The 23,053-nt window shown below is 39.8% G+C and overlaps 3 protein-coding genes across 3 annotated transcripts; all 3 read left to right on the forward strand.

Moving 5' to 3' along the window:
- The first annotated feature begins 261 nt into the window (after positions 1-261).
- Positions 262-1,663, forward strand: LOC130140769 (probable xyloglucan endotransglucosylase/hydrolase protein 23). Its single transcript, XM_056321113.1, has 3 exons — positions 262-689; positions 787-980; positions 1,082-1,663. The coding sequence occupies exons 1-3, from the start codon at positions 408-410 to the stop codon at positions 1,497-1,499; spliced, it is 894 nt and encodes a 297-aa protein (XP_056177088.1). The 5' UTR covers positions 262-407; the 3' UTR covers positions 1,500-1,663.
- Positions 1,664-4,258: 2,595 nt separating this feature from the next.
- On the forward strand, positions 4,259-5,644 carry LOC130140770 (probable xyloglucan endotransglucosylase/hydrolase protein 23). Its single transcript, XM_056321114.1, has 3 exons — positions 4,259-4,650; positions 4,751-4,944; positions 5,054-5,644. Exons 1-3 carry the CDS (start codon positions 4,369-4,371, stop codon positions 5,460-5,462), a joined length of 885 nt encoding a protein of 294 aa, XP_056177089.1. The 5' UTR covers positions 4,259-4,368; the 3' UTR covers positions 5,463-5,644.
- Positions 5,645-18,779: 13,135 nt separating this feature from the next.
- Positions 18,780-20,207, forward strand: LOC130140693 (probable xyloglucan endotransglucosylase/hydrolase protein 23). Its single transcript, XM_056320749.1, has 3 exons — positions 18,780-19,216; positions 19,318-19,511; positions 19,617-20,207. Exons 1-3 carry the CDS (start codon positions 18,935-18,937, stop codon positions 20,023-20,025), a joined length of 885 nt encoding a protein of 294 aa, XP_056176724.1. The 5' UTR covers positions 18,780-18,934; the 3' UTR covers positions 20,026-20,207.
- Positions 20,208-23,053: the final 2,846 nt, after the last annotated feature.

Below are 23,053 nucleotides of genomic sequence, written 5' to 3' on the forward strand. Positions count from 1 at the left end.
AGATGATAGAGCTCTACGTCTCTATCTGTGTGGGGAAGCTTCGCGTCGTCTCAGACCGCGTCCCCTCATTATTTATGTGCATGATGCGGGTTGGTCATGTCATTGTTTGTCCTCTACTTTTTGAAAACATTTTGTTATATTGGAAGCCAACTGTCCTCAGCTGAGCTGAGTTGGTGTTGAGGTTTGACTCTCACACGTTTTCCCCTTGTCCCTCTTTGGCACCAAGCTATAAAATACCAGATGCACATCTCTCCCATTTCATCAAGCAACGCAAACACCCAGCTCTCTTTCTCTCTCTCCCTCCCTCAGTCTCTCCTCTTCAGTCTTCACTCTCATATCATCTCGTTGGAGTTTGCGTCTCCTCAACAACTACAGCAGCGGCAGCAACAAACAGACCACGCCCCCATATGGCCTCTCCTTCTGCTTCCTCACTTTGCATCGCCACGCTGCTTCTCGCGATCGTTTCTTGGGCAACATCTGCTTCCGCCCGCAACTTCTATCAAGACTTCGACATAACCTGGGGAGATGGCCGAGCTCAGATCCTCAACAATGGCGACCTCCTCACTCTCTCCCTCGACAAGGCCTCCGGCTCCGGCTTCCAGTCCAAGAACGAGTACTTGTTCGGCAAGATCGACATGCAGCTCAAGCTCGTTCCCGGAAACTCCGCTGGCACTGTCACCGCATACTATGTAAGTCTCCTTATTCAGTTTCTGCCCCTTTATCGTCAAGCTTCCTTCTTTTTGTCACGATCACATTTTTAATCTTTGCTATGTTGTAATTCTACAGTTATCTTCCAAAGGGTCGACGTGGGACGAGATAGACTTCGAGTTCTTGGGGAACTTGAGCGGCGATCCCTACATTCTTCACACCAACGTGTTCAGCCAAGGCAAGGGCAACCGAGAGCAGCAATTCTATCTCTGGTTCGACCCAACCGCTGATTTCCACACCTACTCCATCCTCTGGAATCCACAACGCATCATGTAAGAATCAAAACGCTCAAACTGCGATCTTACTTGCATTTACGATGCACTGCACTTTTTTCTGCGGCATTTACTCAAAATCTCGTGTGCGACAATTGCAGATTCTCAGTGGACGGGACTCCCATCAGAGAGTTCAAGAACGCAGAGTCGATCGGTGTTCCCTTCCCCAAGTCCCAGCCCATGAGGATATACTCGAGCCTCTGGAACGCGGACGACTGGGCAACCAGAGGCGGGCTCGTGAAGACGGACTGGACACAAGCGCCCTTCACTGCTTCCTACAGGAACTTCAATGCCGATAACGCCTGCAATTGGTCATCTGGGTCATCATCTTGCACTTCAAGCACTTCATCTTCTTCGGATGGGAATGCATGGCTATCAGAAGAGCTCGACTCGACAAGCCAAGAGAGGCTCAAGTGGGTGCAGAGCAACTACATGATCTACAACTACTGCGCAGACGCCAAAAGATTCCCCCAAGGCCTCCCTCCCGAGTGCACCATGTCTAGACGACACGAGACATAGGATTTGTAGAAAATTTTCTTTTTCTTTTTTTCTTTTTTTGAGCCAATTCTATTCGTTTGTGAATCTCTCTATGTGGCCGAGGAGCAATTGATATTCTTTTATTTTTTGACATTTGAAACATTCCTATGTTCACTCAATGAAACAGAAATTCATCTTGGATTCCATACCATTGCTGTGATTCTCGGTGCAAATGTTTTCGCATGACCCTAAAGTCTAGGTCCAAATTCTAGTCATCTACACAACAAATATCTCGGTACCGCTATTTCCACGGCCTATAAGGTTCCTTCCACGGCTAATTTAGAAAAGCGACAGAACTGCCATCAATTGAAAATGAACATATTCAACATGAAAATGCGTTAATATATCTCACTACAACGAATTTGCACAATTAGTTCGGGGATGAAACTTTTCTTGCTCCTTCGATTTTGCGCCGCCTGCAACACCACCACTGGTACAATAATTGTACCAGATACATTAGATTCATCCATGTTCTTTCCTAAACAATTTGAACTACCAAGTAATGGTTATGTACTTGGCTCTGACATGAACCTAATCATGAGTTGGGCAAGCAGTTACTGCGTCTTTGAATTTATATGATTCTTGTGAGGAAATTGTTTCCTGCATTTGATTCTCTTCTCCAAAACGTCTTCTCTTTTGTCATTCCTAAATTCAAGTAACTTGTGTTAAGACACACAAGTCACACGATACATCTGCAGTTGAGATAATCTTAATACTCACAAAATGAATGTAGACACTAGGTTCAAAAAATTTGATAAAGTTGGATTAAACTGTAGCAGTACTGTGCTGTAAAATATTATAAGTTATATGTTCGAAAATACATGTTTTAAAACTATGACATCTTAAAACTGGGTGAAGCGATTTCAAGAAATTATAGTATCCTTAAGGGTACTATAAGGTGATTGCCAAATACCTTTAAATACTGCAATACATTTCTTCACTGCTGCTACTATGGAAAAACTATAACAAATATAACATTTTAGTATTTTGCATCTAGTGATATCGAAAGATAATCAAAGTGGCATCTTGTCTCTTTCAAGTTTCATCCCCAACTCTTTATTCAAAACATATTCAGAGTTAATTATGCATACAAATACAAAGGAAATTTACAATGAGTTGCCTTATTCAGTGTCCCTCTCGATCCAAGCTACTTTGAGTTCTATTAGAAGCATCCACCTAACTGCAAAGCAAAAGATCATAGCAACAAGTCCTTCACACGATATGCAATGTGACATAGGTTACAATCATATATTTGCACCGAGATAAAACTAAAAACATTATTAAACTTTACATTGTAATGAAGAAGCATGTCAGAAAAGATTCATGCTCGCAAAATGTTTCCAATTATAGCTCATATTGCAACAGTAGCAGCAGAGCACATCAACCATACGGATCCTTTAAACCTTATACGCTACTGATATATGTGTACAGCAATATCCATTTAAATTGACAAGAAAAAGTCCAAGTTGTACAATTTAACTGATTTATTTCCATTATGCATATTCACTCGAATTGTCAAGCATTAGAATTAACTCTTACTTTGCCATGAAACTCCACTTTAAAAGGTACAGAAGAATGTACATACGACAACGCTCCATAAAGTGAGAGGGCCAAGCAAGGGGAACGACGGGGTAGGAGAGAAGGAGGTTTGGGCTCTCAAGCGATTTGTTGATCTTTGAGGTCCCGACCTCCACTATGAGAACCGACTTTTTATTTTGGGTTAATACCACGAAAAATCCTAAAATGATACACTTATGACGAATTTATCCCTAACGATTTTTTTTATCACAAAAAATCCTAAATTGGTACATCTATGATAATTTTACCCCGAACTATTTTTTTTATCATCAAAAACCCCATACTGGTACTTCTGTGACAATTTTACTCCGAACTAATTTTTTAACCACAAAAAATCCCAAACTGGTACACTTGTGACAAATTTACCATCAATTAGTTTCCGTCAAATTTTACTATCAAATTACTAAGTTTAATGACATGTGGTAGTTGATAAGTGTACCGGTTTGGGGTTTTACCAATATGTTTGTCACAAATTTATCAATTTATGATTTTTCGTGATATTAATCAAATTTAACGGACACTAACGGAGGCTAAATTTGTCACAAAAGTACCAGTTTGGGGTTTTTAGTGGTCAAAAAATTAGTTCATGGTAAAATTATCACAAGTGTACCAGTGTGGGGTTTTTGGTGATCAAAAAAATAGTTCAGGGTAAATTTTGTCATAGCTATACCAGTTTGGGATTTGTTGTGATCAAAAAAATAGTTCGGGATAAAATTATCATAAATGTATCAGTTTGAGATTTTTCGCGATATTAATCATTTTCTTTTTTGAACGTGTATGAGAACCGACATTAGCTGGCGGAAAAGCAGCGAGAGCTGATGTAGCTGGCGGTGAACAGATGATAGAGCTCGTCTTCTGTGCGTGTGTGTGGGGAAGCTTCGCGTCGTCTTAGACCGCGTCCCGTCGTAATTTCTGTGCATGATGCGGGTTGGTAATGTCGCTGTTTGTCCTCTTCTTTTTAAATATTTTTTTTTATCGGAATCCAACTGTCCACTGCTGAGTTGGTGTCGAGGTTTGACTCCCACCAATCCTTCTTTGCCTCTCCTCTTCTCTCACACGTTTTCCCCTTCTTCTTTGGCACCAAGCTATAAATACCATCTGCACATCTCTCCCATTTCATCAAGCAACGCAAACACCCACCTCTCTCTCTCTCTCTCTCTCTCTCCCTGCCTCAGTCTCTCCTCTTCAGTCCTCACTCTCATATCATCTCGTTGGAATTTGCGTCTCCTCAACATCTACAGCAGCGGCAGCAACAAACAGACCACGCCCCCATATGGCCTCTCCTTCTGCTTCCTCACTTTGCATCGCCACGCTGCTTCTCGCGATCGTTTCTTGGGCAACATCTGCTTCCGCCCGCAACTTCTATCAAGACTTCGACATAACCTGGGGAGATGGCCGAGCTCAGATCCTCAACAATGGCGACCTCCTCACTCTCTCCCTCGACAAGGCCTCCGGTTCCGGCTTCCAGTCCAAGAACGAGTACTTGTTCGGCAAGATCGACATGCAGCTCAAGCTCGTTCCCGGAAACTCCGCTGGCACTGTCACCGCATACTATGTAAGTCTCCTTCTTATTCAGTTTCTGCCCCTTTATCGTCAAGCTTCCTTCTTTTTTTCACGATCACATTTTTAATCTTTGCTATGTTGTAATTCTACAGTTATCTTCGCAAGGGTCGACGTGGGACGAGATAGACTTCGAGTTCTTGGGGAACTTGAGCGGCGATCCCTACATTCTTCACACCAACGTGTTCAGCCAAGGCAAGGGCAACCGAGAGCAGCAATTCTATCTCTGGTTCGACCCAACCGCTGATTTCCACACCTACTCCATCCTCTGGAATCCACAACGCATCATGTAAGAGTCGAAAATCTCAAACTGCGATCTTACTTGCATTTGCATGGCACTGCACTTTTCTCTGCGGCATTTACTCAAAAAAACCCTTGTGTACGTACGTCCATTGCAGATTCTCAGTGGACGGAACTCCGATCAGAGAGTTCAAGAATGCAGAGTCCATCGGTGTTCCCTTCCCCAAGGCCCAGCCCATGAGGATATACTCAAGCCTCTGGAACGCCGACGATTGGGCGACCAGAGGTGGGCTCGTGAAGACGGACTGGACACAAGCACCCTTCACTGCATCCTATAGGAACTTCAACGCCGATAACGCCTGCGTTTGGTCATCTGGGTCATCATCTTGCACTTCAAGCACTTCATCTTCATCTTCTTCGGATGGGAATGCATGGCTATCAGAAGAGCTCGACTCGACAAGCCAAGAGAGGCTCAAGTGGGTGCAGAGCAACTACATGATCTACAACTACTGCACGGACGCCAAAAGATTCCCCCAAGGCCTCCCTCCCGAGTGCACCATGTCCTAGACGACACGAGACATAGGATTTGTAGAAAATTTTATTTTTCTTTTTTTCTTTTTGTTTGAGCCGATTCTATTCCTTTGTGAATCTCTATATGCGGCCGAGAAGCAATTGATATTCTTTTATTCTTTGACATTTGAAACATTCCTATCTTCACTCAATGAAACAGAAATTCATCTTGGATTCCATAGCGTTACTGTGATTCTTGGTACATAAGTTTTCGCATGACTCTAAAGTCTAGGTCTAAATTCTAATTATCTATATAACAGATATTTCGGCAATGCTGTTTCCATGGCCCATAAGGTTCCTTCCACGGCTAATTTAGTAAAGTGACAAAACTGCCATCAATTGAAAATGAACATATTCAAGATGAAAATACGTTAATATCTCTCACTAAAACAAATTTGCACAATAAGTTTGGGGATGAAACTTTTCTTACTCCTTGGAATTTGCGCCACACACAACATCACCGCCGGTACAACAATTGTACCAGATACACTAGATTCATCCATGTTCTTTCCTGAACAATTTGAACTACCAATTTGATTCACTTTTCCAAAACGCCTGCTCTTTTGCCATTCCTATATTCGAGTAATTTGTGTTAAGATACACAAGTCACATGATACAATTGCAGTTGAGATTGATACAATGCTCGAGGTTAAAAAGTTATAGTCTCAATACCTACCAAATGAATGTAGACACTAGGTTCAGAATATTTGGTAAAGTTGGATTAAACTATAGTCATATTTGCTATGAATTGTTATGAGTTATATGTTCAATAATACATGTTTTAAAACTATAACATCTTAAAGAGGGGAAGCAATTTCAGGAAATTATAGCAGCCTTAAGGGTGCTATAAGGTGATTGCATCTAGTGAGATTGAAAGATAATCAAAGTGGAATCTTGTATGTTTCAAGATTCATCTCATACTCTTTTTTCATGACATATTCCAAGTTGATTATGCATATGAAAACAAAGGAAATTTACAACCAATTGCCTTATCCAGTGTCCCTCTCGATCCCAGCTACCCTGAGTTTTATTAGAAGAATCCACCTAACTGCAAAGCAAAAGATCGTAGCAACATGTTTCACACGATATGGAGTGTGAGACAGGTTGCAACCATCAAAATGTGCCGAGATAAGAACTGAATACATTATTAAATTTTATATGGTAATAAGAAGGATGTCGGAAACGATTCATGCTCGCAAAATGTTTCCAATTTATGAATTGATAGCTCATATTGCAACAGTAGCAGCAGAGATGATGGTTGATAGTGTTGAGGAAAACTACTATTGATTCTGGAAGCTCAGAAGGAAGTTTTTCAGACTTTACAAGCTGGTAAATACCTTATTGAAGACTCACATAATCTTATGCTCCGTTCGATTGGCGGAAAATATTCTCCTTTTGGAAAATATTTTCCCGGAAGTCATTTTCCTGGAAAATATTTTTCCGGAACATAATTTTCCGGTGTTCGGCGACCAATATGAAAAAGTTTCGGAAAATATTTTTCACTGGCGGCGGCAGCGGCGTGGCGTCCGGCTGCCGGCGACGCGGCGGCGACCGGCTGCGGCGGCCGGCTGAGCGGCCAACGTCCGGCGTCCGGCGGCGGCCGGCGACCGATCGCTAACGTCCGGCGGCCGCGGCGGGCCGGCGGCGCGGCGACTCTGCGGCGACGCGGCGGCGGCGGTGGCGGCGGCCCACGACCGGCGGCGGCGGCGGCCCACGACCGGTGGCGGCGGCGACGGCCGGCGACCTTAGTGAAGAAGAAGAAGAAGAAGCTCCGGAAAATGATTTCCGCTTTTGAAGAAGCGGAAGTCATTTTCCGTAGACTTAGGCTATTTTGTGAGGGGGGGAAGGAAAATATTTTCCCACGGAAAACGTTTTCCTTCCCCCGAACACCGGAAAACCCGAAAAATATTTTCTGAGAAAATATTTTCCGCCAAACGAACGGAGCCTTAGTTCTGAAGATTCAGACGAAGAAATTATTCGAAGCGGACGCGAAGTTCTTGACGCTGACGAAGTTCTTGAGATGCGAGACGAGAATTTCTTGAGACGTTGAATTCGTAACAAAACATAATAGCTAGTGATCTGGTATGGATTTCACAGACGGAAAGTTTTGATTGTTTCAATCTAAGGCTATAATTGATTGACAATCAAATACTACGACAAGTATGCATTACAACGGATAAAGCTCTACTTATGGAAACCAAAATTCTGATTGTATGGGCGATCAGAATCAGCGGGATTCAGAATCTGTCATCCAACGGCTACTCAATCCTTTCTATACAAATCTGTCCAAGGTGAAGATTGGAAGATGATCCTCTGAATGCTGTCCAACGGCTAGTTTGGAAGTAGATGACTATTTAAGGAGATCAACGAGCAGCAGAAGAATGTACAAATTCAAGAATCAACAGTCCAAAGTCTGAGCATACTCCAATCATTTTCTCTTGTCTTCCTGAGCCAAAAATTAAGATCTTGAGGATTACTTTGTAAGAGTGACTGTGTGAGATAGAGAGTCCTATCATACACAAGAGTGCTATCACTCGAATCAGTAAATTCCTCTTGAATTCATAGTGAAATCCAAAGGTGAGGTCTGAAGCGTGGGAGAGTAGACGTAGGCTTGCTATAAGCGAACCACTATAAACTTGTGTGCAGATTTTCTATCCCTTATCTTTTTATTTACATTCTGCACATCAAGAGCACTGTCTAATATAATCTGCTTGAATCTGAATTTTATTCAGACTCAACTGTGTTCTTTCATTTCCGCATAAATTTTTCAAAATTTGTTTAAGATCACATATTCACCCCCCTCTAGGCGATCCTTGCTAGCTACATCAATTGGTATCAGAGCAGGTTGCTCATTTGTTGAAGTGTTTTACTTCTGAGCTAACGATCTATATGGCTAGCTTGAGTGCTCTAGGGCTCATTGAAGGACAGAGCAACAACAGACCACCATATTTCGATGGCAAGGAATATAGTGTCTGGAAGAATAAGATGAAGGCATTCATAAAGTCAATTGATCACATGCAATGGGATGTCATCATCAAAGGAGTCAATCCAAAATCTTCTGATTCAAAAGAAAAGGCAGATGCAAGCAAAGCAGCAGATCCTCCATTATCTCAAACTGAGATATCCAAAAGAGAAACCTTAGATTCCAAAGCAATTTACTCTTTCTATTGTGCCTTATCACCTATTGTATATAAAAAAATTGCTGCTTGTGAATCAGCCAAAGAAATCTGGGATACTTTCCACACTACTTATGAAGGAACAAATCGAGCCAAGGAAACTCAAATCAATCTTTTGCTTGGTCAATATGAAGCCTTCAAAATGAAGCATGAAGAATCAGTTGCTGATATGTATGACAGGTTTGCTGACATTGTAAATGGTCTTGCATATCAAGGACAACCAGTCCCAGATGCGATGAAAGTCAACAAACTACTGAGAGGACTGACAAAGCAGTGGGATAATATCAAAACATCTCTTCGAGAAACACAAAGGATCAAGCCTCTATCAGTGAATGAGTTAATTGGAACTCTTCAATCATATGAGACTGAGAAACGGAATGAGGAGAATGAATCCAGAGGTAATAAGTCAATTGCATTAAAAACTAACATTGATTCTGATGCAGATTCTGAAGATGAAGATGTTGACGATGAAGAACTAGCTCTCTTTATAAAGAAGTATAAGAAAATGAAGATCAAAGGAAGAAACCTCAAAAGTAAGAAGCCTTTTGAGAAGAAGAAGTCTTTCGATGAAACAGAGAGATCAAAGGATGTTATATGCTTTCACTGTAAGAAACGTGGACATATCAAGCCAAATTGTCAACTTCTGAAAAAGAAGACCAAATTTGAGAAAGCAAAGAAGGTCTTAAAAGCAGAAACCTGGAGTGATACAGAGTGTGAAGACAGTGATGAAGACATCTCTAATTTCTGTCTAATGGCTAAGTCAGACTCAGACTCAGACTCAGATTCTTATTCTGATTCTGATCCTAAAGTGGAAATTGAGGTAAAGCATTCTGATATGCCTATTGAAGTATCAAATTATATTGATGAATTATGTTTTGAATTTAAGACTGCTCTTAAAAGAATCTCTTCTTTGAAAAAGGAAAATTCATCACTGAGGCAACAAGATGTTTCTCAAAAAGAAAAAATCGATTTCCTTCAAAAAGAAGTTCATCAAATCAAGGAAAGTCGAGATTTTCTTTCCAAAGAAAATGCTATTTTGAAAAAGGAAGTTTTAGAAATTACTTCCAAGTTTTCAAAAGGTTCAGAAACATTGAAGCATATCCTTTCTATCCAAATTCCTTACTATAACAAATCTGATCTCGGATTTGTGAAGGAAAGTGATAGCCTAATTGATTTTCCAAAGGTCAAGGAGAGATTAAGACAAAGACCTCCTCGACAAGCTTATAAAAATCATTTCAAAAGAAATTTTATCAAACCTGTTGGCCGAAGTGCTCTTAAGTGCTCAAAATGTGGAGATCCACAACATTTTAAGACTGAATGTCTTAAGGTCTGGAGACCTATTCGAAAAGACTTTGTTAAGACAGCCTATACTAACCCTCAAGGACCCAAACAAATTTGGATACCAAAGAAAACTTAAGATGTTGTAATTTTTGCAGGTTACCACGAAGAGAAAAAGAAAGTGATACCTAGATAGTGGATGTTCTAGACATATGATAGGAGATCCGAGCATATTTGTTGAACTACAAAACCTGAATGGTGGAAAAGTTTCCTTTAGAGGAAATAACAAAGGAAAAATAGTTGGCAAAGGAACGGTTGAAATTGGAGGACTCACAATCAATGATGTTTCATTGGTAAAAGGACTCAACTACAACCTGATCAGCATAAGCCGACTATGTGATACAGGTTTCAGAATCAACTTTCAAGAAGATACATGTTCAGGAACAAGCAAAGATTCTTCTCAAACATTCACAGGAAGAAGACATGGCAATATTTATATCCTAGATGTCAATCCAAATTCCACTCATTTCTTGATTTCAATCAAAGAAGATGAAGATCTATGGCACAGAAGATTTGGGCATATTAGTATGAAACAAATCTCACAGATCTCAAACAAGAAACTAGTTCGAGGTCTGCCAGATTTGAAATACAAGAAAACAGAGTTATGCAATGCATGCACTCTAGGAAAACAAGTAAGAAGCTCTTTTAAGTCTATACATCATGTTTCCACTAATCGTGCTTTGCAGCTTCTTCATTTGGATCTATTTGGACCAACCAGAACACAAAGTATTGGTGGTAAGAAATATTATTTAGTTATTATTGATGACTTCACAAGATTTACTTGGGTGTTCTTCCTTACTCATAAAAATGAAGCATTTTCATATTTTTCAAATTTTACAAAAAGAATTCAGAATGAAAAGGGCTATACCATTTCCTGCATTAAAACTGATCATGGGGGAGAATTTGAAAATCAAAGTTTTTCAGAATTCTGTGAGGAAAATGATTTTCAACACAATTTTTCTACTCCTTATACACCAGAACAAAATGGCGTTGTGGAAAGGAAAAATCGTTCTTTGCAAGAAATGGCAAGAACTTTGTTGATTGAAAGCAAGATTCCTTTTCATTTCTGGGCAGATGCAGTTTTTACAGCATGTTATATCATTAACAGAGCTTTTCTCAGACCCATTCTTGAGAAAACACCCTATGAAATTTACAAAGGTAGAAAGCCCAATATTTCATATTTTCCTGTGTTTGGTTGTAAATGCTTTATTCTCAAAAATCCAAATGATCGCCCTGGTAAGTTTGATGAGAAAGCAGATGAAAGATTTTTCCTTGGATATTCTACTACAAGTAAGGCATACAGAGTCTTCAACAAGAATTCTCAGACTGTGGAAGAAACAATGAATGTAAGGTTTGATGAAAATATTCAGACTCACAAAGATAAATCTGAACCATCTCCCAACATTCAAGAGTTATCAGAAGCTCAACAAGAATCTCCAAAGATCGTCGAATCCATAAAAGAAGGAAAAGAAGATATAATCCAGACTCAATCAGAACCTTTAGAGTCTGATGATAGTCAGAAGGAAAAATTTGACAGAAACTAAAAACATAAATCCAGTCATCCGAAGAACCTCATCATTGGAGAAATAGAAGATGGTATCAAGACTAGATCTAAACACAAGGAGAACATCATCAACTTGGCGTTGATATCAGAAATAGAACCAAAAGAAGTTGGTGAAGCATTATCAGATGAAAGCTGGATCGAAGCTATGCAGGAGGAACTTCAGCACTTCAGAATCAATAAAGTATGGGAGCTTGTGCCAAGACCCAAAAATCATCCAGTAATTGGAACAAAATGGGTATTCAGAAATAAACTGGATGACAAAGGGAAAGTCACAAGAAACAAAGCAAGACTGGTAGCAAAAGGCTATTCTCAAGAAGAAGGCATAGATTATGATGAAACATATGCACCAGTTGCAAGGTTAGAAGCCATTAGGCTACTATTAGCTTATGCTTGTTTCCATAACTTTAAATTGTTTCAGATGGACGTGAAAAGTGCCTTCTTGAATGGATATATCAAAGAAGAAGTATATGTTGAGCAACCACCTGGCTTTGAAGAACCAAGGAAGACTGATTATGTCTATAAACTCAAAAAGGCCATCTATGGTCTGAAACAAACACCCTATGCTTGGTATGAGAGGTTAAGTAACTTCCTTCTGCAAAATGATTTCACCAAAGGTAAGGTTGATACAACTTTATTTATTAAGAAAAAAGATAAGGATTTTTTACTTGTTCAAATTTATGTTGATGATATCATCTTTGGATCTTCTAACGAACTGCTTTGCAAAGAATTTTCTAAGAATATACAGAATGAGTTCGAGATGAGCATGATGGGAGAATTAACATTCTTTCTTGGCCTACAAGTGAAACAAACCAAAGGGGGTACATTCATTTGCCAAGAGAAGTATGCAAAGGAGATTGTCAAGAAGTTTGGATTGCAAAATTGCAAGAAAACAGACATTCCTATGTCTCATTCATCCAAACTGGACAAAGATGAAAATGGTAAAAAGGTTGATCAGAAGGTATATAGAAGCATGATAGGATCATTGTTATATCTTACTGCATCTAGACCTGACATTCTATTTAGTGTATGTATGTGTGCAAGATTTCAATCAGACCCAAGAGAATCGCATCTTTCTGCAGTAAAAAGGATAATCAAATACATTGGAACTTATCCAATGTTAGGTCTTTGGTATTCCAAAGATTCAGATTTTACTCTTAACGGTTATTCTAATGCTGATTTAGCTGGATGTAAAGTGGACAGGAAAAGTACTACAGGTACATGTCAACTGCTTGGAAAAATGTTGGTATCCTGGTACTCAAAGAAGCAAAATACAGTTGCACTTTCTACAGCAGAAGCAGAATATGTAGCTTTAGGAAGTTGCTGTGCACAGATTCTGTGGATGAAGCAACAGTTGCGAGACTATGCTATTGAAGATTCAAGTGTTGCAATCAAATGTGACAACACAAGTGCTATCAATTTGACCAAGAACCCTATTCTTCATTCACGTGCTAAGCATATTGAAATCAAGCATCATTTTATTCGAGATCATGTTCAAAATGGTGATGTGAATATTCAATTCATTGATTCTAAGAATCAATTAGCTGATATATTCACAAAACCTCTTGAAAAATCTTCATTTGAGTTCATAAGAAACAAACTGTGCATCACTTATCCATTTTCTTGAAGTGTTTGATAGACAGGAATTTTTCAGACTCAAATATTCTCAGTCTGAACATTTTTCAGACTCACAAAGAAAGGTACGTCCTTTATTCAAATTTTGGCGGGTCTATTTTTGGCATTTTTGGCAAGATATTTTCATAATCGTTACTTTAGGAAGCAAATCAGGTACGTATTCTAATTTATCTGATTAATTGTGCTTAATATATTATCATGCGTGTTTGTGCTTCAACAAGTATCTTTCCTTCCTACATTTTTTTTGGAATCTCTTTTTATATTTTCTAAAAATAAGTTTTCCTTCCAAAACCTGTCCTCCTCCTTTATAAACCCGTCCTTTTCTTTTCAAAATCCTATCGTACGAACTCTTTCTCTCCAAAACCTCTCGATACTCAAAATCGCCTTCTTCTCTTCTTTCTCCAAAAATCTAATCTTTACACTCCAAAAGTGATCAAAATGCCGTTCAAGATGGTGGCCCGTCGAATATCTTCACGTATTCTCAACCAAGATTCCAAGTCTACATCACCGGCATAGTATATGGATATTTCAGACTCAGAATCCGACCAACATCAAGAAACTTCAGAGGCAACCCCACCTCAACGATCGTCGCCACCCAAACCAACGGGTAAAACAGATTTTCGTTTTAAGAGCATCAAACTTGTATGGAAAGTTTATCAGAGGTTGAAGAGAAGCAATGCCTCTGCATCAATTCTGCGTGACTGTCTAAAAGACAATGGGTTTCTCTCTGAAGAACATCTTACGGAAAACTACTCCAAGGTTTGTCTTAAAACTAACTATGTTCCGGACAGCTCTACCCCAAAAGAGCCTTCTTCTAGAAAGGGCAAAGAAAAAGTCGGAGAATCATCAACACCCTCTAACAAAAAAATTCGCTCAAGTCAGCCCTAAAACCACCAGTGCAACCAAGTTTGTTATTCCTGACGATGATGGTAAATTCTTTGATATTTTTGAAATGAAAATTGGGATTGCATCTGGTATGCCAGGAACTGGAGGCTTATTTAGAAGCAATGAGCACAATATTTTCTATAAGATGTTGCTTGCTCGAGGAGTCATGAACCATCGGACCGTAGACTTTGATTACCTTGAACAGGCTGGTATTTCAGTAGAGCACTTGTTTGCAAAATTGAGCATTCATGAATTTTGTTTGCAATCTGCAAATGTCTATGCTAAACTCACTGCATACTTTTACTCTAATCTTTCCATTTTGTCACCCAACTGGATTCAATTCACTATTGGTGACAAAAAGTTTGATTTAAAAGCGAAGAAGTTGGCATTGATTATTGGAGCAAAACATTCTAATTTCTCTCCACTGGATGTGAGCATAGAAGATGCTTCCAGGGTGGCCTCAGAGAATGCAAACTTTGCTCAGGACTCTAAAAGACATCTTTCCTATTCAGATTTGTCCAGAAGATCTGTGATTTTACACAAGATCATTATCAACTGTCTGAAGCCCAAAGCAGCATCCAAGACTGACTTATCCAAATATGAAATCAAGCTTATTTGGGCAATTTTGAAAGGTCAATCTTTCTCTCTTCCACACGTCATCATTTTCCACATGTATAGAACTCTGCAAAAGGACAAGGGTCAACTTCCATATGGTGCATTTATCACTAGAATCTTCATGTTTTTAAGGATAACTATTCCTGATGAGTTGCGCAAAACCATTATACCTTGTATGTTTGTTGGAAAAAGAATGCTTTCCAAAATGAAGCAGTTTGATGATATAAAGGAAAGAGTAAGCTCAACAAGAGGAAAGAATGCTTAACCGTCAGTGGTTCCATCTTTTGGGAAGACAAGTGATAAAGAGAAAGGGCAAAGGAAAAGAACAGGAAACAAGCAAACTGACTCTCCCACACCACTCAAGGTGTATAGCAAGAAACGAAAAATTCTTCTGCAGGATGAAAGTGATGAAGCGGAGCATACTGATGATCCAGAACATGTTTCTGAACCAACTTCAAAGGCTTCAGAACCAGTTCCTGAAGAACATGTTTCTGCAGACCATGCACCTGTTCAGGGGGAGATTCCACCAGAAGAAGCAACAGGGTTCGATCAGTCTGAACAAGCAAATGTCCAAGAACATCCCTCTGAAAATTAGAACATCCTCTCTCTTCTGCTCGAGATCAAAGATAAGCAAGCTGTACTAGAACAAGATATGAAGAATCTATAGAGAATTGTTGAGGAAAACAACAAGACTCAACGACTTCAAGCAGCAGCAGATAAAGCAGAACTTGGGGAACCATTGCTACGTGCTCATCCAACATAGATAAGGCTATAGGACAATACAGTTCGAAGATTGAAGAGGCTGTCTCTATATTGGATAATTTTCAACTCATTCGTACCCCTTCCAAAAAATAGCCTGTTTTTTTTTTTAACATTTCTATCAAAATCATCTCTTTTTCATTTGGTCTGTAATTTTTCTAACAATTCTTGTTAGACTGTTTGATTGCTTAATATCAATGATTTCTTCTCTCTATCATTATTATTTTTGCTGATGACAAAAAGAGGGAGAAATTATATGCAGATTTGCCATACTAATACGCAGGATCACATGCAGGTTATATACAAAGGAAGAAAAAGACACAGATATCAACAGAGTTTGCTCTTTCAATATGTGCTTCATGAGCTTAATATGTTTATTTACTTTCAAATCAATTTCAAATTAATTCAATCTGCAGGAAAGTTTTGTCACCATCAAAAAGGGGGAGATTGTTGAGGAAAACTCCTATTAATTTTAAAGTTGACAAAACCTTCCATGTTATTGTAAATCTGATACATATTCTGAACTATTCTATTCCAGGAATGTATATATATTCTGGAAGCTCAGAAGGAAGTTTTTCAGACTTTACAAGCTGGTAAATACCTTATTGAAGACCCACATAATCTTAGTTCTGAAGATTCAGACGAAGAAATTATTCAAAAGCAAACGCAGAAGTTCTTCAGACGCAGACGCAGAAGTTCTTCAGATGCAGACACAGAATTTCTTCAGACGCAGAATTCAGAACGAAACATAACAGCTAGTGATCTGGTATGGATTTCACAGACGGAAAGTTTTGATTGTTTCAATCTAAGGCTATAATTGATTGACAATCAAATACTACGACAAGTATGCATTACAACGGATAAAGCTCTACTTATGGAAACCAAGATTCTGATTGTATGGGCGACCAGAATCAGCGGGATTCAGAATCTGTCATCCAACGGCTACTCAATCCTTTCTATACAAATCTGTCCAAGGTGAAGATTGGAAGATGATCCTCTGAATGCTGTCCAACGGTTAGTTTGGAAGTAGAGGAGTATTTAAGGAGATCAACGAGTAGCAGAAGGATGTATAGATTCAAGAATCAACAGTCCAAAGTTTGAGCATACTCCAATCATTTTCTCTTGTCTTTCTGAGCCAAAAATTAAGATCTTGAGGATTACTTTGTAAGAGTGACTGTGTGAGATAGAGAGTCCTATTATACACAAGAGTGCTATCACTCAGAATCTGTAAATTCCTCTTGAATTCATAGTGAAATCCAGCCGGTAGGCTGTAAGCGTGGGAGAGTGGACGTAGGCTTGCTATAAGCCGAACCACTATAAACTTGTGTGCAGATTTTCTATCCCTTATCTCTTTATTTACATTCTGCACATCAAGAGTACTGTCTAATATAATCTGCTTGAATCTGAATTTTATTCAGACTCAACTATGTTCTTTCATTTCCGCATAAATTTTTCAAAATTTGTTTAAGATCACCTATTCACCCCATCTAGGCGATCCTTGCTAGCTACATCAGATAGCTCATTAACCATATGGATCCTTAAAACCCTTACACGCCACTGATATATGTGCTCAGCAAGATCCATTTAAATTGACAAGAAAAAGTCCAAGTTGTACAACTTAACTGATTGACTTCCATTATGCATATCCACTCAAATTGTCAAGCAATAGAATTACCTCTGAGTTTGCCACGAAACCCCACTTTAAGAGGTACAGAAGTACCAAAGCTTTCTGAGCACAATTAGAACGCTCGTACTTAAATGAAATTTTTATTGTGCTCTTTTGCATACCAGAATAAGTTCAATTTCCTTATCCGAGACAGGACTACGTTTTGGCCGGAGTGAAGCTTGGCCTCCCACCGCCATGATTTTTGGAGGAACTGGACATTGGACCTCGAAGCAGACGTCTTTGAAACATTTCGATGCTCAGAGCAGCTTGGTTCTGGGATGCATATCTTGTTTAAGGCAAGAGCTAGCCTCTAAAAAATTTGATCGATCAGAGCCACTACAAATTTTGTCCGAAAGTCAGGTGGTGATGTTTTCTTCTTCCAACTTTTGCTTTCCGCTTTTGGTTTTCGTTTTGCATGAATTTTTTTAGATGGTGCTCATCCTATAATATCTATGCCTAAGATACTTGAAGATGATCATAAATGTGACCAAAGATTTATCGTTTTCTATAATTTTTCTTTAAATGATAAAAATTGAATTGTATTTGATTTTGGACGATCCATTGCCTTGATCTCTATGTATGCAATAGTATGTAGGACGAATGTACGTACGACAACGCTCCTAAGAGGGAAAGGGTCAGGCAAGGGGAACAATTAGGGGTGAGCATAGTTCCAGGGTAGAATCTGGAACTGGACTTGTGGGAACCTGTCCGGTTTCAGGGTATATAGAGTAGGTTACAAATTCCAAAAATTGGGGAACCTGTTTCGACAAGTAAGTTTCAGGTTCTAGGTAAGTAGAACCTGAAATAAGTTTTTGTGTTTTTCTTGGCATGCGTCTTTGCGCAATTCCGCAGTATTCCATGGCTTCTGATGATAAGCGTATAACCACTAAGTCTAAGCTTCCATTTTATATTTGAGACTTTTACTTTATTAATATATCATATTCTTCGTGTGTCTAAATCTAAATTGTGATCAGTGCATTGTAATAGGAAGCGGTAGTCATTAAAAGTGATAATTCACTACAATCGTTCAATTAATAATACAAGTGAAACTGGATAGACCTTAGAACCGACTTTGAAACCTGTGACAGAGTGGTTCTAGGTTCTAGGTCATGCATGATAGGTTACAGGTTCTGAAAAATGAAGGACATGTTTCAACGGGTATATTTCACCTTTAGGTTCCAGGTGAAACCTGAATGTGACCTACAACCTCTCACTTCTAAGAAGTACGGTTAAGAGAGATGGAGGTCTGGGCTCTCAAGGGATTTGTCGATCTTTGAGGTCCCGACATTACCTCCACTATGAGGACCGACATTTTCTTTTTGAACGTGTATGAGAACCGACATTAGCTGGCGGAAAAGCAGCGAGAGGTCATGGTAAAGCATTTAGCTGGCGGTGAAGAGATGATGGAGCTCGTCTCTGTGTAGGTGGGTGTGTGCGGAAGCTTCGTGTCGTCTCAAAATCCAAAACCGCGTCCCCTCATAATTTCTGGTCATGATGTGGGTCGGTAATGTCACTGTTTGTCCTCTTCTTTTTGAAAACATTTTTTATATCGGAAGCCAACTGTCCGCTGCTGAGTTGGTGTCGAGGTTTGACTCCCACCAAATCCTTCTTTGCCTCTCCTCTTCCCTCACACGTCTTCCCCTTCTCCGTCTTTGGCACGAAGCTATAAATACCGTCTGCATATCTCTCCCAATTCATCAAGCAACGCAAACACCCACATCTCTCTCTCTCCCTCAGCGTCTCCTCTTCAGTCCTCATTCTCATATCATCTCGTTGGAATTTGCGTCTCTTCAGCAGCTACAACTACAAAAGCAGCAACCAGAACACGCCCGATATGGCCTCTCCTTCTGCTTCTTCGCTTTGCATCACCACGCTGCTGCTCGTGGTCGTTTCTTGGGCAACATCTGCCTCCGCCCGCAACTTCTATCAAGACTTCGACATAACCTGGGGAGATGGCCGAGCTCAGATCCTCAACAATGGCGACCTCCTCACTCTTTCCCTCGACAAGGCATCCGGCTCTGGCTTCCAGTCCAAGAACGAGTACTTGTTCGGCAAGATCGACATGCAGCTCAAGCTCGTTCCCGGCAACTCCGCAGGCACTGTCACCGCGTACTATGTAAGTCTCCTTCTTAATCAGTTTCTGCCCCTTGATCTTCAAGATTCGTTCTTTTTTTTCAAGATCACATTTCTAATCTTTGCTATGTTGTAATTCTACAGTTATCTTCCAAAGGGTCGACGTGGGACGAGATAGACTTCGAGTTCTTGGGGAACTTGAGCGGCGATCCTTACATTCTTCACACCAACGTGTTCAGCCAAGGCAAGGGCAACCGAGAGCAGCAATTCTATCTCTGGTTCGACCCAACTGCTGATTTCCACACCTACTCCATCCTCTGGAATCCACAACGCATCATGTAAGAGTCGAAAATCTCAAACTGCGATCTTACTTGCATTTACATGGCACTGCACTTTTCTCTGCGGCATTTACTCAAAAAAATCCTTGTGTACGTCCATTGCAGATTCTCAGTGGACGGAACTCCGATCAGAGAGTTCAAGAATGCAGAGTCCATCGGTGTTCCCTTCCCCAAGGCCCAGCCTATGAGGATATACTCAAGCCTCTGGAACGCCGACGATTGGGCGACCAGAGGTGGGCTCGTGAAGACGGACTGGACACAAGCACCCTTCACTGCATCCTATAGGAACTTCAACGCCGATAACGCCTGCGTTTGGTCATCTGGGTCATCATCTTGCACTTCAAGCACTTCATCTTCATCTTCTTCGGATGGGAATGCATGGCTATCAGAAGAGCTCGACTCGACAAGCCAAGAGAGGCTCAAGTGGGTGCAGAGCAACTACATGATCTACAACTACTGCACGGACGCCAAAAGATTCCCCCAAGGCCTCCCTCCCGAGTGCACCATGTCCTAGACGACACGAGACATAGGATTTGTAGAAAATTTTATTTTTCTTTTTTTCTTTTTGTTTGAGCCGATTCTATTCCTTTGTGAATCTCTATATGTGGCCGAGAAGCAATTGATATTCTTTTATTCTTTGACATTTGAAACATCCCTATCTTCACTCAATGAAACAGAAATTCATCTTGGATTCCATACCATTGCTGTGATTCTCTGTGCATATGTTTTGGCTTGACCCTAATGTCTAGGTCCAAATTCTAGTCATCTACATTAAAAATATTTCGGCAATGCTATATCCACGGTCTATAAGGTTCCTTCCACGGCTAATTTAGTAAGGTGACAAAATTGCCATCAATTGACATAAACATAGTCAAGATGAAAATACCTCAATATCTCTAACTACAACGAATTTGTAAGTTCGGGGATGAAACATGTTTTGCGCCTTGGATTTTGCGCCGTGCGCAACACCACCACTGGTACAACAATTGTACCGGTACAACATTAGATTCATCCACGTTCTTTCCTTAACAATTTGAATTACCCATTTGATTCACTTTTCCGATAGGTCTGCTCTTTTGTCATTCCTATATTCGAGTAATTTGTGTTAAGATACACAAGTCACATGATACAACTGCAGTTGAGATTGATACAATGCTCGAGGTTAAAAAGTTATAGTCTCAATCCTTACCAAATGAATGTAGACACTAGGTTCAGAATATTTGGTAAAGTTGGATTAACATGTAGTAATATTGTGCTGTAAAATATTATTAAGTTATATGTTCGATAATATATGTTGTAAAACTATAACATCTTCAAATTGGGTGAAGCGATTTCGGGAAATTACAGTAGCCTCAAGGGTACTATAAGGGGGAAAAGTACCAAAAAAGTCATAAATATATTGCATTGGTATCAATTTAGTCTTACACATTTCAATTGAACCAATTTAGTTCTAAACATTTTCATATTGGTACCAATTCAGTCCATCGTGCCAATTTAGATTGGAAATCACTAACGTGGACAGCAAGAACCTTATGTGGCACCGCAGGCAGACGGTTGGCATTGACATTGAATTTTTTAATAATTTTTTTGAATTTTTAATGGTTTTTTTCCTTTTTTTTTACTTTCTTTTTTTTAAGGTCCACCCTCATGGCTCGCGGCCTGGGGGAGGGCGGGCCTTGCCCATGGCTGGTCGCTGGCCATGGCCGAGTACTGGCCACAAGCAAAGGAGAAGGAAGGAAAAAAAAGAGGAAAAATATGAAAAATTTTCAAAAAAATTAGTTAAAAATTCCACGTCAGCGCCGCTCGTGCCACATAGGATGGCCGGCATAATTTCCAGCCTAAATTGATTGGATGGACTGAATTGGCACCAATGTGAAAATGTTTAGGATTAAATTGGTTCAATTAAAAGATTTAAGACTAAATTGGTATCAATGAAATAAATTTAGGGCTTTTTTGGTACTTTTTCTACTATAAGGTGATTGCCAAATACCTATATTCATTGGTAAAACTACTACGGAAAAACTATAGCAAAAATAGCATTTTAGAAATTTGCATCTAGTGAGATCGAAAGATAATCAAAGTGGCATCTTGTCTCTTTCAAGTTTCCTCCCGAACTCTTTATTCAAAACATATTCAGAGTTTTTTTTTTTTTTTTGATAATCGAGGTGTCCGCGCGGCCGGCGAGTTAGGGCTCAAATCAGCGGTGATGCCCGACTAGTCCTCGAGGGGGGCTAGCGCAGCATCCCACCGCCACGACCCCTCACTTAAATCACCGATGGGCGAATTTTGAAGCCAGGACCTCTCGTGAAAGGAACTGAACGCAAACCAACGCGGCCACCGATGGGTGGGTAAAACATATTCGGAGTTAATTGTGCATATATGTAATATTTGTGACTTAGTGGTGGGACCCACTAAAAAAAAGCATTGAAAAGTCAAACAAAAGCTCCAGTTGACAGTCGGCTAATTTTAAAAGGAGACTGTGAAGCTCCTTAGCCAAGAACAGAAACAGAAAAGGGAAGAGGAAAAAGGGGAAAGAAGAAAGAAAAGGAGGGTTTCACATGGGCTCGCTGCGGGACCTTATCAAGCCGGTTCGATTTCGTGTCGCAACGCCCAATAAGTATTCGTATCCCTTGCTCATCCAATCAAAGAAATTTTTGGAGTTATTGGTTAAATTCGGAATTATGAGAGATTCGAGCCGTGAAGTTTGATTTTTCAGTCATTGAGCTATAAAATTTCGTAGAAATGGTGGTTTATGGTGTTATAGAGCCGTGGGGTTCGACGGGAGTTGTTTTGAAGCAATGATTTGGCCGGAGTGAGAATTTTAGTGTTTCGCACGCTAACTCACATTGCGAACCGCTTGTATAATCGATTTGGGTGTGCGATTTATTAACGTGTAAGTGTTGTTTTGCTAGCGTTTAAGCTTGCTATATCCGTTTTGTAATTGTCGTAGTATTTAATTTGGTTTTGACGTCGATTCTCGTTTAATTGTTCTGATTACGATATCGTCGGCTCATTTAGCTATGTGTTATTGGTTTCCGATATTCCCAGGTGAGTGGTGCTGATATCTTCTTTGGTTTTGTCAAACCCATGTACTGAAGTATCTATATATATATAGTAAGAAGGACACATTTGCTGCATAAAGCTGGATCGAATGTTTACTACTTTTGGATTATGGCGGGATTGTTTGATAAACCTTTACTGAAAAGTTATGCGTACTATTTTGTGCATTAGATTTATGAGATAACTCTTGAGGGATTATATGTTTTGATTTGTGAAATCATTTGTGATATATATTGATAAAAAGCCTAAGTGCTACACCATAACGTAAATTCATGGGAGCCACTTCTAGAGCCTTGTTGTCAAGGACTAAATGCTACACGGTGACTCGGGTCATGTGGGAGCCACCTATAGGGCACTGTACTATTAATATGTGTAGTAAAGGACTAAGTATTACACGATAACGTAAATTCGTAGGAGCCACCTCTTGAGCCTTGTACTATTAATATATGTTGGTCAAGGACTAAGTGATACACGATAATGTA

The sequence above is a fragment of the Syzygium oleosum genome, unplaced genomic scaffold, assembly GCF_021117445.2.
Source record: "Syzygium oleosum isolate NSW1041296 unplaced genomic scaffold, Sole_v2.1 Sole_v2.21, whole genome shotgun sequence".
NCBI classification, from domain to species: Eukaryota; Viridiplantae; Streptophyta; class Magnoliopsida; order Myrtales; family Myrtaceae; genus Syzygium; species Syzygium oleosum.